This window comes from Rattus rattus, chromosome 7 (genome assembly GCF_011064425.1).
Source record: "Rattus rattus isolate New Zealand chromosome 7, Rrattus_CSIRO_v1, whole genome shotgun sequence".
NCBI lineage: Eukaryota > Metazoa > Chordata > Mammalia > Rodentia > Muridae > Rattus > Rattus rattus.
In genome coordinates, this window is record NC_046160.1 from 17,789,514 (window position 1) to 17,805,552 (window position 16,039).

General features: G+C 40.4%; 1 protein-coding gene across 1 annotated transcript in view; it reads right to left on the bottom strand.

Annotated features, from left to right (window-relative positions):
* Positions 1-16,039, bottom strand: part of Rasgrp3 (RAS guanyl releasing protein 3) — a 61,592-nt gene that overhangs the window by 21,387 nt on the left and 24,166 nt on the right. The window contains exons 2-9 of the mRNA XM_032908908.1: positions 13,771-13,974; positions 12,309-12,411; positions 10,128-10,190; positions 9,509-9,640; positions 8,042-8,189; positions 6,582-6,755; positions 6,063-6,179; positions 3,426-3,701 (exon numbers count right to left, since the gene is read on the bottom strand). Of these exons, the coding sequence (XP_032764799.1) occupies positions 3,426-3,701; positions 6,063-6,179; positions 6,582-6,755; positions 8,042-8,189; positions 9,509-9,640; positions 10,128-10,190; positions 12,309-12,411; positions 13,771-13,840 (1,083 nt within the window). The 5' untranslated portion in view covers positions 13,841-13,974. The remainder of the gene's footprint in view (positions 1-3,425; positions 3,702-6,062; positions 6,180-6,581; positions 6,756-8,041; positions 8,190-9,508; positions 9,641-10,127; positions 10,191-12,308; positions 12,412-13,770; positions 13,975-16,039) is intronic.

Consider the following 16,039-nt stretch of genomic DNA (forward strand, 5'->3'; position numbering starts at 1 on the left):
TTAAGAGGTGAAGCCCAGTGAGAAGTCTTTAAATCATGAGCGCATGCCTCCAAGGGAACTGCGGGACCTCAGCCATGTCCTCTTTGCCTTCCACCTCCCAACCATGAGATGAGTGATCTTGTTTTGCCATGTGTTGCCCCACTGATACACAGCCTTACCACAGGATCAATGCAACAAAGCCAACTGTTAACAGGCTAAGCCAAAGTAAGCCTTTTCTTTCAATAAATTGATTTATACTGGCTATTTGTAATAGTGACACATGCTGACTAATTTCTTAGCCAAGGGAGAGAGTTCCCCAACCTTGTGCCCAGAAGTTTGTCAGCTTTAAACTTGGGATACATTTATAAATCTCACATCCTTCATTTTTGAGGAAGGGACAGAAGTGGTTGACATTTTCTGTCCCCCCACCCTCATCCCCCAGGATTTATTACAAGGCCTATGTGAGAATTTACCAGGGGGATGGATGGAGAAAGCACCGTGTGAACCAGTGGTCACGGAAAGTTTCAGCATTGGTAGACAGAATAGGTGTTTAATAATTGTTCGTTTACTTGAGTTTTCTCACTTTCTATTTTTCAATGTGCTGAAGCATATACAGGTCAGTAAAGAACACAGCCACTTTGGGCAAAAATTTGACCTAGGAAAAAATGAAATCACCCCTTAAATTCTATGCTTATGGACATGGTCTCATGCCTCAGACAGCTGCAATCACGTGGTTCTAATTCAAACATGTATGTGTTTCATAAAGTGGACACTAAACTCTAGTGAACAGATAAGCTTCCTCAGGACTCACGTTAAGGACATTGCCTTCCACATGACATCAGAAAAAAATTGATGTGCCTTTGTGTGTAATGAACATTCTCCTTGATTGTGGGGAGACAAGGATGACCTTAGATGTAAGAAGAAACTGGCTTAGGTCATGACTGCTCTGCAGGCCTGTGCTGTCCAGGGGAGTCAGTCGGCCATGGCCAAGACCACAGAAATCTTTCTTTATTTTCATGGCTTTGCCATTCTGTAGTTCTAGAGTCATAGAAACGTAGAGATCATACATGAACACAGAAGTATGATGAAAAAGGCATAATCAGGACTGATTAACACAGGAACAAGGTGGAAGTCAAGACTGTCCACCTAGGAATCTTGCTATCACTCTGGGCTATGCAGACTTAAATATGATCCTAAGTAGCTTCTACATCGTCCCTCCGTGCTCAGAGGTTCACATAGTCCCTGTAATAAAACCTGGAGGATGGGGCAACATAAAATGTCATTCCACCTCTGTCCCATTCTCAAAAATGAAGAATGTGAGATTTATAAATGTCTCCAAAGTTTAAAAATGACAGAAAAAGATGGGCATACTCTGGCATCATTTTTCATTTGTTTTTCCTAACAAAAAAGAATTGCTTCTTAGCTTTTGTTTTTTAAATTCAGGTTTCCATTGACACCATTGAATTTTCATTAAAATTTTTGTCAGAACTCTGCTAAACACCTTTTTGATAATGTGGCTTGGTGCATTTAGATTTTGTTTTTGTTTCTTTGTTTGTTTGTTTGTTTGTTTGTTTGTTTTTGTTTTGGGATTGATCCAGGGTCTTGGGCATGCTAAGCAAGTACTCAACTATGGAGAGACCTTTCCCTTTCTTGATGCACTTAAAACTCAAACTTAATTTCCCTACTTTATCTTTGTCTTTTAGGTGCTTGAGACATTGCCCAAATGTAGGCACCTGCCTTTTAAAGTTAGACTCATGGCTAAGAGCACAGCCTGACGCAGACACTTGAAACAGAGGACCACACTAGTTCTTCTCTTCAGACATCATCTGTCTGTCCTGTGGTTTATTGTCTGATTGTGGCTACAACCCTGGGCACTGATTCATGGAAACATATTTACATGGCAAATGATTAATCAATGCAGGTGCTTGAATTATTGCGAGATGGTTCCCCATCTATTTAGGGGTGTCTTTTGACAGCAATTAGTGGGTATGAAGTCTGGGAGCCAGGCTCCTGTTCCAATGCAGCAGTCCTAGGGGATTTAGCCCGTCGGAGCTGAAGAAGAGTCATTGCATTCATTTCCTATGGCCATCAAAAGAAAATGTCAGTTCATCACAGCAGCCAAATTTCAGATGCTACACTGTTATGAAGGCAGAGAGGGAAGTTGTACCTTAGCTTGTTTAAGCAAGGGTAAGAGAATTTGTTTATGTTTCTTCCTCCTCAAAAAACAAGATATAATGGAAGATATCGTCTTCTACACACCTGTTGTGTCTTAACACTCTAGACCTGAAGACCATCCAAACAATAAATACATGAATAAAATCGATCATAGTGGCAGGTGACGAAAGGATGTCAGACTTTTTGTCTGACACTCACCACTCCTAAACAGAGTATTCATTTTGCCTCCTGAGTTCTTAACTGTGCCAGGTACTGTGGAAGGTGTTGGCCTGTGCTAAATAAAGCGCATGAACAGAAAAAAAAATATTAATCTAATGCAGAGCAATGCCTTCTACAGTTAAGACAAGTGTAAAGTACAGGGTAAAGCACAGCAGACTCATTACTGCTTTGGAAGAGATCAAAGAAGGCTCTAGAAAGAGGAAATCTTTAAAAAGCAGCACGTGGTGGCCCACAGCTAGAATCCCAGCACTTGAGAGACAGATGTCAGGGGGCCACAAGTTCAAGACTAGCCTGAGCTAAACAAGACCCAGACTAAAACAAACACCCAAAAATGAAAACAAGAGAAAGGTAAACAAAATCAAAAGGCAAGGAGTCAGCAAGATGACTCAGCAAAAAAAGGAACTCCTTACACAAACATGACAACCGAGTTTTAGCCTTGAGTACAGGTGGAAGGAGAAAACAAACTTCATGAAGTTGTCCTTTGACCTGCACATGGTTTCTGTGTTGTGCTCAAGTCTCTCTCTCTCTCTCTCTCTCTCTCTCTCTCTCTCTCTCTCTCTCTCTCTCTCTCTCTCTCTTCCCCTCCCTCTCCCTCTTCCTCCCCCCACTAAGTACACAAATAAATATAATACAAAATAAAAGATTTTAAACTAAGAATAAAGATGGAGTCTGAATTCTCAATCAAAGTAGAAATAGAGGACTTGAGGACATAAGGAAGGAGATGATTAGTTGGCCACGTTTGCTGAAGAAGAGTAAAAATAAAGGGCTAAAGTGGCTCTCAGGGAATAAAGACCTCTAGAAGAGGTTCGTGTTGGCAGAGACTAGGTTCCTCCCAAAGAAGGAAATGTGTTTGCCACAAGGCTACAGTCCCAAGTCCTGTTCTTATGGGTGTAAGTTTCCGTTTTCCTCCTCCTTTGAGACTAGACTCCTTATCATGGACCGACCCCTAAATTACTCTCGCTCTAAAGTGAATTGTCACAACATATCTCTCTATAGCACTGAGAATTAGATACAGAGTGCTATTTAGCACGCTATTGGCCCCTGGGACTCACAGTGAGGAGGTTGATCAAATCCATGTTAGGTTCCAAGTGGTGGGAGGCATTCTGCAGGGAGACCAGTTCACTCAGGGTAACAGAAAGCTGGTGCATTTTCACAACGTTCACTTTGTTCTCTTCCATCCAGTCTGGGAAAATGACATGGACTGCTATCAAGTCTTTCAAGTGCACGCCAAGGATGGGGATTTTGAAGCCATCACAGTCGGCAAAGGCCTTGCGGTAATTGCAGTAATTGCCGTTGGAGGAGACCAACTCTGTCATCTCATTCCAATTCTGGGAAGAGATGGAAAAGTAGAATTTTCAAACAGCAACTTTCTCTCCTGTCCACTCCCAGATTCTGGAATATGTGGTTTGGAATTCCTCAGCTACAGGGCGGAGTATCGGCTGGACCAATGTTGATGCAGAAAACTATCAACCAAGAGAATCGGAAAAATGCACTGGGCCTGGCCCTCACTTGGACAGCCTGCTCCTTTTTGTAACAACACAGACATACCTTGTTTCTCTGCTTACCTGTGAGCTGCTGAATGGCATCACATATGCTGAGGACTCTGAGAGTAATGAGGAATTACAGTTCACAAAGGCAAGCACATAGCGTTTTACAATCCCCTTGTGGGTCCAAGAAAGTTACACTGCAACTGTCACTTGGAGGTTAATCTGGGACAGTGCAGGGTAGGAAAAACTGCACTGAGCTGGAGATTTTTCCACTAAAAAAGGGTGAATGTGTGTGTGTGTGTGTGTGTGTGTGTGTGTGTGTGTGTGTGTGTGCACGCGTGCACGCATGTACACCTGTGTGCGTGTTGTTATTTTATGTATAAGAGTGCTCTGTCTGCATGTGTAAGTGTGCAGCACATGCTTGCCCAATCTAGTGCCTGTGGATAGTTAGTCAGGGAGGCTGTTAGATCCTTGGTACTGGAGCTACAGACAGTTGTGAGCCACCATGCAGTTACTGGGAATCAAACCCACATCCACTGGAAGATCTACAAGAGTTCTTAACAGCTGAACCATCTCTCCATCCCTCAAATATTTAATTTATAAAGATATAGTATAACCCCTAAGCTTTTTATTCTGTACAACTAAAATTTTCTTTCTGCCTTTTATTTGAAATGTAGTACAAAACTTAAGGAAAAAAAAATAGAACCCATAGTGAGTCCCAGTTTATTTGAGGTGAGGGCAGAGCCTGAGGCTGGTTTATTCACTTGTGTTTGTGTAGATACTCTTGAATGGTGGGTGAGCAACAGCCAGACATTCTAAAAAATCCCCCTTCATCGTCTTCCCTTTCCAATAGCATCCCACATGACGCATGAGCTCTTTCTACCTCCAGCACCTAGGGTGGCTCTCAGTAAGCTCAAGGGACTTCCATTTGGTTTGTTTGTAAGCAGTTTAAGACCAGAGAGGGCTGGGCCAACCAGTACACTATATTTCTCAGACAACTGCTATTGGTCCGGGATGGCCGTCATATGACTTCAGATGACCAAAAGGTAAAGAAAGAGGGTCTCTAGTTAATAAGGGCAGAGTGAAAATGAGAATTCTTTCAAGAATAAGAGTAGTTATTGTTCTGTTGCTCTCCAAAGCCCAATCAGGAGGGAAGGCAGGCTAATAACAGCAAGAAGGCAAACACAGAACACTAAAACAAGTGAACAAAAGCAGCTACAAATCCCTGATACTCAGAAGGAGAAGCAACTGAGCCAGGCTTTGGTATGGTAGCTCCTGGAGTCCGCCCTGCCTCTGGACTGCCACAGTTCTCAGACAATAGATTGCCCTATTACTTAATCAATTTAGATTTTTGGTTGTTTTTTTTTTTTTAACAACTTTAGGGTTACAGCTTTACACATCCTACTGCCGCTACAGCCAAGTGTTAGCATAAGGGAAAAGATTCCTTTCTGATCAGTAAGTTCAATGTTTATTAGATTTGGTCTGCAAATTAATAGAGTAGAGGTATCTGCTACATTACTAATAGCAGTGAACGGGCTTTTAAAGGCACATGCTTTTGCTGGTGGCAGCTCAGTTATGAGTCTGAATATTTCTGTATAAGACTTCCTGCTTCCCCTTCCTCTGCATCTCCCATGTGCTACAGTGTTGTGACTAGAGTAGGCATCAGTGGATCCATTTTACAACTCTGGGTATTTATTTTACTCATCCGGTATCTTCCACATTTATCCGAGCACTGATCGCATAGCAAGCACCACATAAATATTTGGTGACATTTATAATATGTTCATCTTTGATTAGGACAACTTTTTCTTCTTGTATTTATTTACTTACTGGGGCGGGGCATTGCATGGCTCAGCATACAATCACCAATCAGAGCATAACTGTTGGGAATAAGTTCTTTTCTTCCACACATGGGTTCCAAGGATCAAACCCAAGTCACCAGATTGACGGCGAGCATCCTCACCTACTGAGCCATCTCACCAGCATGGATAGAACATGCTTAGGTAACACCAGCAGCAGCAGTGAGGTTTTATGGGTAGGCTCGGCCGATGGGGCCATGTCCTTTCTATTTTGTACCCTATATATAACTTTGCATTGGTTTAAGATAAAAATGCTACCCTCCTATATAATGTATGCCAGCATCAGAGTACATCTCTGCAATCTATAATGCTTACTTAGAATTCAGATAAAAATCCACAATACCTTTGTAACTTCGGAAGAGAGGTGAGAATGGGTATCCTTGAGTCGGGAAATGGAGCTGTGACTAAGGCCACCAACCACAGCCATCAAGGTGTTAAAATTTTTTAGTTGAAGGAGTTTCTGGGAAAAAAAACAACAACAAGCAAACAAAAACCATTAACACTAATACCTGATAAGGATTTTGAAAAATTGTTTTGAATTTCTCAGATTACAGGAACACAAGCACAATTTTAATACAAGAATATAGGGAAAAACAATATGTTGGTTTAAGATGAAATGAAAGTTGAATTCTCTAAAAGTACAATACCAGTCATTAACACAATCAAGTGCTTCTAAGCATTGTCTTTTAGAAACAATCTTGCTATGTGAGAGGAATGTAATTTATTCATTAGATAGCCATGCGCAGTTTAATAGTCCAGTGCCGTTCTATTGCTAACACCAATTTCCTCAACAACTTTTCTCAATATAATTAATGAAATATACAGAATCCCCAACCCTGGTCTGATTGTGATGAGGGCAAACCTGTGCTACATTGATGAACTTTGTGATGACCTCCGCCCTTTGTTGAGCACTTGGTTTGCTAAGAACCATCAATTGGACCCACTTAGAGATTCCATTAAATAAAGCAATAGATCTCTCCAGTGTCGGGTTATTCTCCAGGCAGCCATGAATGACGTAGCTCTGATAATCTGTGAACTGGGAAAAGAACGAGAGATTCTGAACTACATTGGACTTTTCACAATAGCTAACTTTACCCAGTTGAATAAAAGTAGTAAGCTAGCCTTTCATAACAACGTGGTGATTTCTTCCATTTTGCATTTATAAAGGTTCCTTTCAAGTTCAATACCTATATGCCTCTAACAGGCCATCTTACTACATTTCAAAACTCAGATATAAACACACAAATCACAGTGCTTTAGAGGAGGTGGAAGAAGGGGAAAAATTTAAAGTTATATTCCAGAGAATTCTAAGCTTACTGAACCCTAAGATCTATGTAGCCCATTATCCCAGGAAAATTAATGAATCAGACAGGACCAGTATTTCTACAAAAGAACTAAGGTTGCCATTTTCAGTTATACCAGTGACGCCAAAGAACAAGCACATTTAAGACACAATGGCACACACTAAAGAACAGGAAATGGATGGAATATAATACTCTCAAAAAACAAAACAAAACAAAACAATTAGCTTCTAGTATTTCAAGGGGAAAGGGGAGAAAAAATTGCTTTAAAAAATAAAAGGAAATAAATTCATGTTCTAGCCAATAGTCATCTTGCTTCTTGGTGTGATTTATGTCAGGGTCCTTGGGAAGGGATGATTTCACCTGAGTGCACGAGATACATCAAAGTAACTGCTTGATGGAAGCAATAGAAAGAAGTAGATCGTGACAAGGGTGGCTTGCTGAGACTGTAGCTGAGGAAGGAAGGAGAACAGAAGGGAAAAGGAGCAGAGAAAGGGAATGAGGGTCCATCAAGATGCATAGGGCGGAAAGTCTAAGTTAGGACTTCCATCTCTGAGAAAGAGACCGTCTAATGTTGAGACCTCCTCAAAGCCTACAACTCTTAATTCTCAACCTATTTTCATAGTTAAGCATTGTATAGATACTAAGGTAAGTTAACTCACTCCCAACCCTCACCGCCATAAATAAAAGGTCCAGCAAAACTGTTCACTTGGAGGAGTTCATTCAAACTAAATAAACTTTGAATGGTTAAGTCTCTGCTGAATATTTAGAAAAATCATGCTTTAATTCTATGAAAGGAGACATTGAACATAGCAGCAGAAATATAGCTCCTGAGCCATAAACTAAAGACAGGATAATATTTATATTTGGTTAAAAAGGATTGTTCTTGTGAATTGAGGGCACATTTCCAACAGAGTCCACTGGCAGAGGCTGCCAACCCTTGGGAGTATGAACACATAGCTCTTGGGAAAGTTGGCACGTTGCTTGTTACCCTTGGAAGAATAACCGTCAAGTTCCTTACCGAGATCCTTCTAAAAGATTTATGCTCCAGAAAAGTGAGGTGCTCAGCCAATTCAATGGGCTCCAGATGGTCAAATAAGAGACAGGCCTTTCCCCTTTTCGATACTTTTTTCCTCTGCGTGACTCTCCTCATCCAGTCATAGGAAGGACTGTGAAAGAAGAACAAGTCTGGTCAGCGTGCCGAAAATGCATTTCACTCAGTGGAAGATATTAACCTACTGACTAACTCTTGGCCTACTGCCAGAAGCATGTGTGAAATACAGGCCCTGTCCTCCATATTTGAAGAGAAAACCATCCACCCTTTGCCAAGAGACTTGAAGTTGTTTTGTCTAGGCACGATAGGTTTGCCCTGATCCATCCTAAATCTCTCACTTGATACTTCTTGTGACCAAGCAAGATCCAAACTCTAAAGAAAAGATCAGGGTTAGGCCTATAAAATCAGAAGTTTGTTGGCATATAGATGGTGATTCAAGGCTCTTGGAAACAGCCAGGATTTTGTTTTTCACACCTGAACATCATATGGATTATCTGGAAAACTCATTATAAAGACAAAGGGCTATATCTCACTTCCAGAGACTCTGATTTACTAGAAATGAACCTGAATGACAGGCATTGTAAACAAACATCCCTGGTGAATCCTGGGTCATTCATTACCAGATTTGAAGAAACATTCCAGGCAAAGAGAATACCTAAGACAGAAAATATGTATATTTGACATAGATCTGTAATCCTAACACTCAGGAAGCCAAGACAGGAAAAAAAACATCAAAAATTCAATGACAATTTAGGTTACATATTGAATTTCAGACCAACCTAGGATAGAATATACAATTGGAATATGGACAATCACACTTAGGTTCAAAACACTTTCCCTGGCAGAGTTATCTGGTCTGTATTAAATGAGTCTAATTAGTCTTAAGTCCCTAATGAAATAACCAGTCAGGGATACAACTATGGTCAACATTTGTGGAACCTCAGGTGAGCCTCTGAAACACTAAGGTCTCAGAGAGCTTCTCAGACCTAAGGGAAAGTATGAATCACAAGGAGATCTTGTCAAGGTATAAATCCCAATCCAAGGGCTTTAGGCAAGACCCAAGACTATTTTCTGATGGACTCCTAGGAGAAACCAGTGTGGTGATCTGAGTAGCTAAGGCACAGGAGAAATTGACTAAATTCAGAGTTAAGAAGTAAGTATTCAGTATCTACTGTGTGCCAATGTTTTCTTGGATTCTCTTGTGTACTTTTAAAACATATAATGATCCCACAAAGGTACCATGCCATTTTCCAAACAAACTACAGCTTGGAGAGATAGAGTGTATCTGGTATAGCTGTGTTCATTGTAGTCAGGCCGTCTCCAAAGAAGGAGCTTCCTTCTAGAACAGTAGCGATTCCAGTCAAGCAGGGTCATTACTACCCTTTCCCCAAAGCAGTGAACCCACAGAGATCAAAAGACTAGTGCCACTCTTACATGCTGGATATGTCCATGAGGTTGCTGTGTTTCTCATATCCTAGTTGACTAGCTACTTCCCGGAACTCCTCAGTCATGCGAATCAAACCAAGATCCAAATTAAACTCTGCAGGAAATTTCGTAATCCAGTACCTGAAAGGTATAGAAAGGACTTTTGTCAGCTGGAAGGTTTCACTTGGTCCACACTCGGAGACTATTTTATAAACTGAATATAACACTGAGTTTAGTACCATAGTTCCAAGTTGACAACTCTTATCCCCAGTAATCCTGATGTGAGTCTTTCTGTTCCTTCAAGAACCAAGATCCTGCAAACCCTAACTTCTTCATGACCTACTACAGAACATAGCTGAGAGGCTCCTCCTCCCAATTTATGGCAATATATATGGTGAAGGAGTAGAAAACACTGACTCTACCAGACCTGTGAGCTGGTTTTATTCCCTAAGGCATTAGCCCCTACTTGACCTCTAGTTTATAAGGTAAATTTACATTACTCACCAAGAACAGAGAACTATCAAGTACAAAGACAGGGGGAGTATTATTAGCTGCTTAGGAAAAACAGGATTTATTGACAATTCCAGAACCCAAAGCTATGAGGAATTAAATCTGTAAGTATATTTACCTCATGAAATAGCAGATCTTCAGTCGGAACTCATAACAACTTTCTCCGCTGGCATTCCGATACGTAGGGTAGTTAAAGACAATGTTTATACATCTTCTCTTTGCATGTGCCTAGACTACACTGCTTAATAATTTACATGAATCCCAGGCAATATTTGAGTTACAGGCTGAGGACCTCTAATCCAAAACCTTGAAATGTAAAATGCCCCAAACTCTGAAACTTTTGGAGAGCCAACAATACTACAAGGAAGAAACAAATATGATTCCATAGTCAAAGTTGCATTCATTCAAAACAGTGTATTTTTAGGCTTGACTGCCATTTTTATTGACATCTTATGGCATAAGTGCAACTATTATGAAATTTGTTAAAAATCCAAGATATGAAATGTTTTGGTTTCAAAGTTGTGGATGACGTGAACTCAACCTGGATTTCATCAAATGGGCATGGAAGTGGGCTATGGGCATGTCCACACAAAGTAGTCAAACTTGGCTTCTTAATGCTCTAGGATATATTCTTGGTCCAATGGAGAAGTCACTTACAAGCTAGTCGTACCTTCCTAAGTACTTGCCAACCAAGAACCACAAACTGTGGTTACACGCACACTGGCAAATATATATGATTCAAAATTGATGGTACCCAGAAGCACCATTATAGCTAAAAAAAGATCTGTATTTAGGATTGGTTTTGTATATAACAAGTACTTTCATCTCACTTCTATTTTTAAATGTCATGTTCAAGATGTCAATATTGAACAAATACGGTTGTATTTGTTCTTAAGTTAATTCACTGGTTCTCCTTTAACAAATACTCCTACTGTAGCAAGGATTAGTGGGCCAGGAGTAGGTAACGAATCCAAAGAGAAAAACAGCAGTCTTCAACTTTCATATCATCTGATATTTCCCACCCTGTGCTAGAAAACCCCTCTGTATTAGTGTTTCATTCATTGACAAGCTCTCTAAGAATAAGAATGCTGTTTGCAGATGAACTCAATGGGCCATGTATTGCTCTTGTGCTTAACTCCCTCCTCCCCGCCTACACTCTGCCTGTCAAGAGTGGGACCAATGGACACAGAGATCCTGCTCATTCCCAAGGCTCTCCATTCAGGATGAGTGTCTCCTTACCCTCGCTAACATCCCCTTATCACTTGAAGTTGTAGGAAGATGGAAAGAAGATGGGTGAAGAGGACAGGCTTCATCCCTGCTCAGCTTATGCAGCCTCAGCAGGCAAGAACGTTTGGGCGGACTTTCCAAGTCTCAGGCTCCTCTCTTCCTGCACCTGCTCTAGGCCATACAGGGTATCCCAGAATGTACAGGGCAGAGATATAAGAACACACTTAGAGATTGTACAACATGCCCAGATCTTATGAAATAAATCTCCTGATACTGTAAGATCGCCTGCATTATCATCCATGCACCTTTTAATCATTTTCAGGACCATATTATCCACAAAAATCAGTAAGAAACTTATCTTACTACAAAAATGAGACTTTTCAACTATGTGAAAATTTAATTTTAGCCTTGTACAGATTTTTGGTTTGTTTGCTTCTGTCAATCAAACAAAAATTATCAGCAATCAACAAATTAGGGGTAAAACATCAAAACAAAACAACAGGAAAAAAACTGTGGGTTAAGACCCCTTTGGAAGTCACATATCAGATATTCTGTATATCGGTAACAAAATTACAGTTATGAAGTATCAATGAAAATAATTTTATGGTTGAGGGTCACCACAGCACGAGAAACCGCATTAAAGTGTCACAGCAGCGTTAGGATGGTTGAGAACCACTGTTCTAGAACATTCACTGTGTCCTACCAGCAAGAGGACATGTAAAAAGTAAGTAAGGCTTTGTTGTTGTCACAGAAGGAAAATACTAGGTCCTGAGGCAGTGTGTTAAATATTCTTTTACTACACTACCATTCAAAATGTTCAGGACAAGTTAGGAAACTTCAGCTTATGACTCCTATTCCTCTTCACATCTTACTGACATCTTTAAGCACAGACAAACACCCAACATTTAGTCAATGATTTGGTCCATCATCCAGATGTTTCATCTAACATCTATATAACAGTTGGATAAATAAATAAGACTTTACTTTAATCTACTGGCTTTAGACAGACACTCTATCTAAATACAAAACTTGATTTGTGACTAAAAGCATTACACAGCCATTGAAAAGATATATGCATAGGAGTTTTCCTGCCAGTTCAGTGGAGGATAAATACCATCGGTGCATCAGTAGCACGATTCTGGGCAAATAGCTGTCATTCAGTTCTCCAGTGTCATCTGTGGGAAATCAAAGAGGGATGAAGAGATGGCAGGGTTAATCTCTTCTTTCTTTAATATCAGTGTCAACAATGTCCCCTAAGCCCTTATTATATTTTGTTAGATTTATTTTCAACTATTTTTAATTATGTGCACAGGAGTAGGTATGTGCATATGAAGCCAGAGGCATTAGTGTGAGTAACAGGCAGTTATGAGCCATCAGACATGTTTTCTGAGAACTGAACTCGGTTATCCTTAAGAGCAGCATGTACGCTTAACTGCTGAACCATCTGTCTGGTCCCAAAGTCGACTGTCTTTACTACCTCAAACTTTCCCTGTTATTTCCTTGCAAACTGAGGCAGATGGGTGTTACCATTCTTCTCCTATACAGTTGGTAAAATTTAGCAAATATAAATGGAGGACATCCAGGTAAATTTGTATTGAAAGTAAATAATGATTACATTGTCAGAACAAGTATGGCCTTGGAATGTTTGAAGCATACGAAAAATGTTGATTATCTGAAATTCAAATGTGAGAAATCATCTTGCGTTTATGTACTTATTTAAAAATTGGTTGGTTGGTTCATTCATTCATTCCTTTTTTAGGGGGGGTTGGGTGCTTCATCTGTGGAGGTCAGACACAGCTTTCAGCTTTCACTGGTTCTCTCATTCTACTGGGTGAGCACTGGAGATCAAACTCAGGCTGTCAGACTTGCCAGTGCTAAGAGCTGAGCCTCATTGCCGGCCGTAGTCATTCTGTTTTTTATCCAATAGCCCTACTCTGGCTTATTTCTGGTTTCTATCAGTTAAACAAATTAAACTGTTTGACTGATTAAACAAAGTTATCTTGTGTGACTCCAATGTTCACTGATAAAGTAGACAGACTAATAGCAAAAACAAAGGCTCCTGCCTGTGGTAGACAGAGAAGACATACCAATAAAGATTATTGTAGATTGTGTAGTGCACACACGCAGTGACACACAAGTCAAAGAAAAAGACAGTCATCGGTGTAGCGTGTACCATATGCATGAGAAAATACATTGAGAAGTGGGATGGGAGAAGTAAGCACCATTTTTGAAAGGTTATTAGGAGTTATTAATATAACATCCGTTGACATGACAACGGATGGCCTCAAAGAGAATTCCAATGAGAGAAGAAAAAGACGGAAGGGAAAAAAATGACACACAAGGAATGTTCCAGAAATGAGCAGTAGTGTGTCTGGAGTCTGAGCTGTGGGCAGTGAAGAGAAAGAAACACAGTGGGCAGCGATAGAGTAGGTCTGCCCTCAGACACCAAGAGACAGACACTGAAGCCTATCCCATAAGGAACCTGCATATGAACGGAAGCAAGTGACAAGGGACCAAAGAGGAAAGGCTCATACCAAACATCTCAATGCATGTGCTGAGAAGTTCATCTAGCGTCGCCGCTTTCCCGAGGCCGTTGGACCCCATGGTGCTTTAGCCGTTGTCAAAAATCTGGAGACATTTCCAGCAGCAGACACATTACCTCCATATCTGTACAAGTCAGTGGCTCTCTCGCCCTTTGATAGCTTAATGTTACTTCCTAATTATGCTCCAAGAATGCTCTAAAAGAACAAGAAGAAAAGACTTGATTTAGACCACGTCAAGGGAGAGCTTTTCTTTCTTTCCCCACTTGACAGTCGTTGCCTGTATTTTCTACAAGAAAAGTATCAAGTTGACAGGTGATTTTGATGGCCAGGAGAATAAAATACCTGGGTGGAATGTCCCTTAGCATGCACTGTGATCTGAGACCACAGAGGTGTTGCATCTTAAATGGCATCCCTTTCTGCAGCTAAACAATTTTTAAAATAACGTATACATGTTCTTCAGATTCTTGCATAAGGCATTCATGAATATTACACACTTTACTTAGTTTAATTGAAGATATATTTAGGGACGTACAATTTTAAATACAAATAGTTATGAGCATCATCCTCACGGATCATGTAAATATTCAACAACTATAAACAAAATTTCTAAACCTTCCCTAAACTTGCTAATAGTTAACATTATTTCTGTGAGTAGTTGTCTTAGTTAATTTTTAAATTGCTGTTAAGAGACACCATGACTAAAGCAACTTATAAAAGGAAACATTGGTTGAGGCTCATGGTTTCAGAGGGTTAGAGTCTAGGACCATCATGGTGAGGACCATGGCAGCAGGCATGTATGCTGCTGGAGCAGTAGCTGAGACCACATCCTAATCACAATTGCAGGTGGAAAGATAGCTAACTGAGAATGGTGTGACCTTTTGAAAATTCAAATTCCATCCCCAGTGACACACCTCCCCCAACACCTCCTTATCCTTCCCAAACAGTTCCACCAACTGGGGACCAAGTATTCAAACACATGAGCCTTTGGGGCCATTCTCATTCAAGCCACCACAACAGTAAAATGCATTATTGAACAACCTCCTGATGCAGTAAATACCAGGACAGAAGCTGTAAGCTTACCCAGTTTTATTGATTAGACCTTCATACTGATGCTGTGAGGCACCAGTTATTATTCTCTACTTATAAAAATAATCTTATGGGATTCATAAAGACTCAACAATTTAATCTGAACTACCACATCTTTCCTAGGAGCAAGATCCTTGTGATAAGATCAAACTTCTGGGCTCCCTTTTCCTCATATGACTCCCCTAGATATGAATATAGTGTGAGCTGTCACAACACTGGTCCTTAATCTAGTATGAAGGACATTGCTGTTTCACAGAAAGAAATTGTTTCCTCAGAAAGAGGATACAGTGGCAGTTATCAATTCTAGAAGTAAGAGAATGCCATGGGGGTCTGAAATATCTTCAAGTTGGTTATGGAATGTATCCTCATTGGAGAGATAGCACTGACTTTCTTCATAGAGCCTGGCAGAGTCTCTGTTGTCAAATCATCATAGGACCTGGAGAAACACAAGCCACCATGCTGTAAAGCATTATCTACTTTGGACAGTAGAGTGTATAAATGAGACCATTGGGAACTCTTCTGGTGAGCTGTTTGACTCAATGCTTACTTCCCTCTCAAGTTTGTTTATGGAACTGGCAATCACTGAGCATCAAGTGTGGCATTAGGCACGAAAGCTACCATGATGGAGAAGGCACCATTTTGTCTTTGCCTTTGGCAGTCTCACAGTCACTGTAGAAAGCATAGGGGGGAAAATGACTAGCGTCCATACACACAGTTTCATTCATTTGGTGGCATTACCACAGGATGACATTTGAGTAAGTCTGTGCATTGGGCAAATAATTCTAGATGGAAAAGAGAGAGAGAGTGTCCCAGGTTTCTTGTCAATTCATTCTATATGGTCATGTCTTTGTGCCTAGGCTGCAAGTCTCAGAAGATAAAAAGCATGGCTTATTGAAAACAACAGGAAGGGGATTCATAAAGCTATGAAGAGCCAACTCTCATATACTCATAACAAAACTCTCTTACCAGCAAACCTTTCCAGACCACCCTACCTAAAAAAAAATCACTTCTCCCTCATGCCGCCTCCACTCAACATACTTTAACTCTCTTCCAGAATTTATCTTTCTTTGAATGCCTGAGGCAATAATTCTCCATAGACTCTCCCAAATTTACCAATTTATGAATGAACAGATGTATGAATGAATAAAATAAGAACTACCCAAAGTTTGTCTGA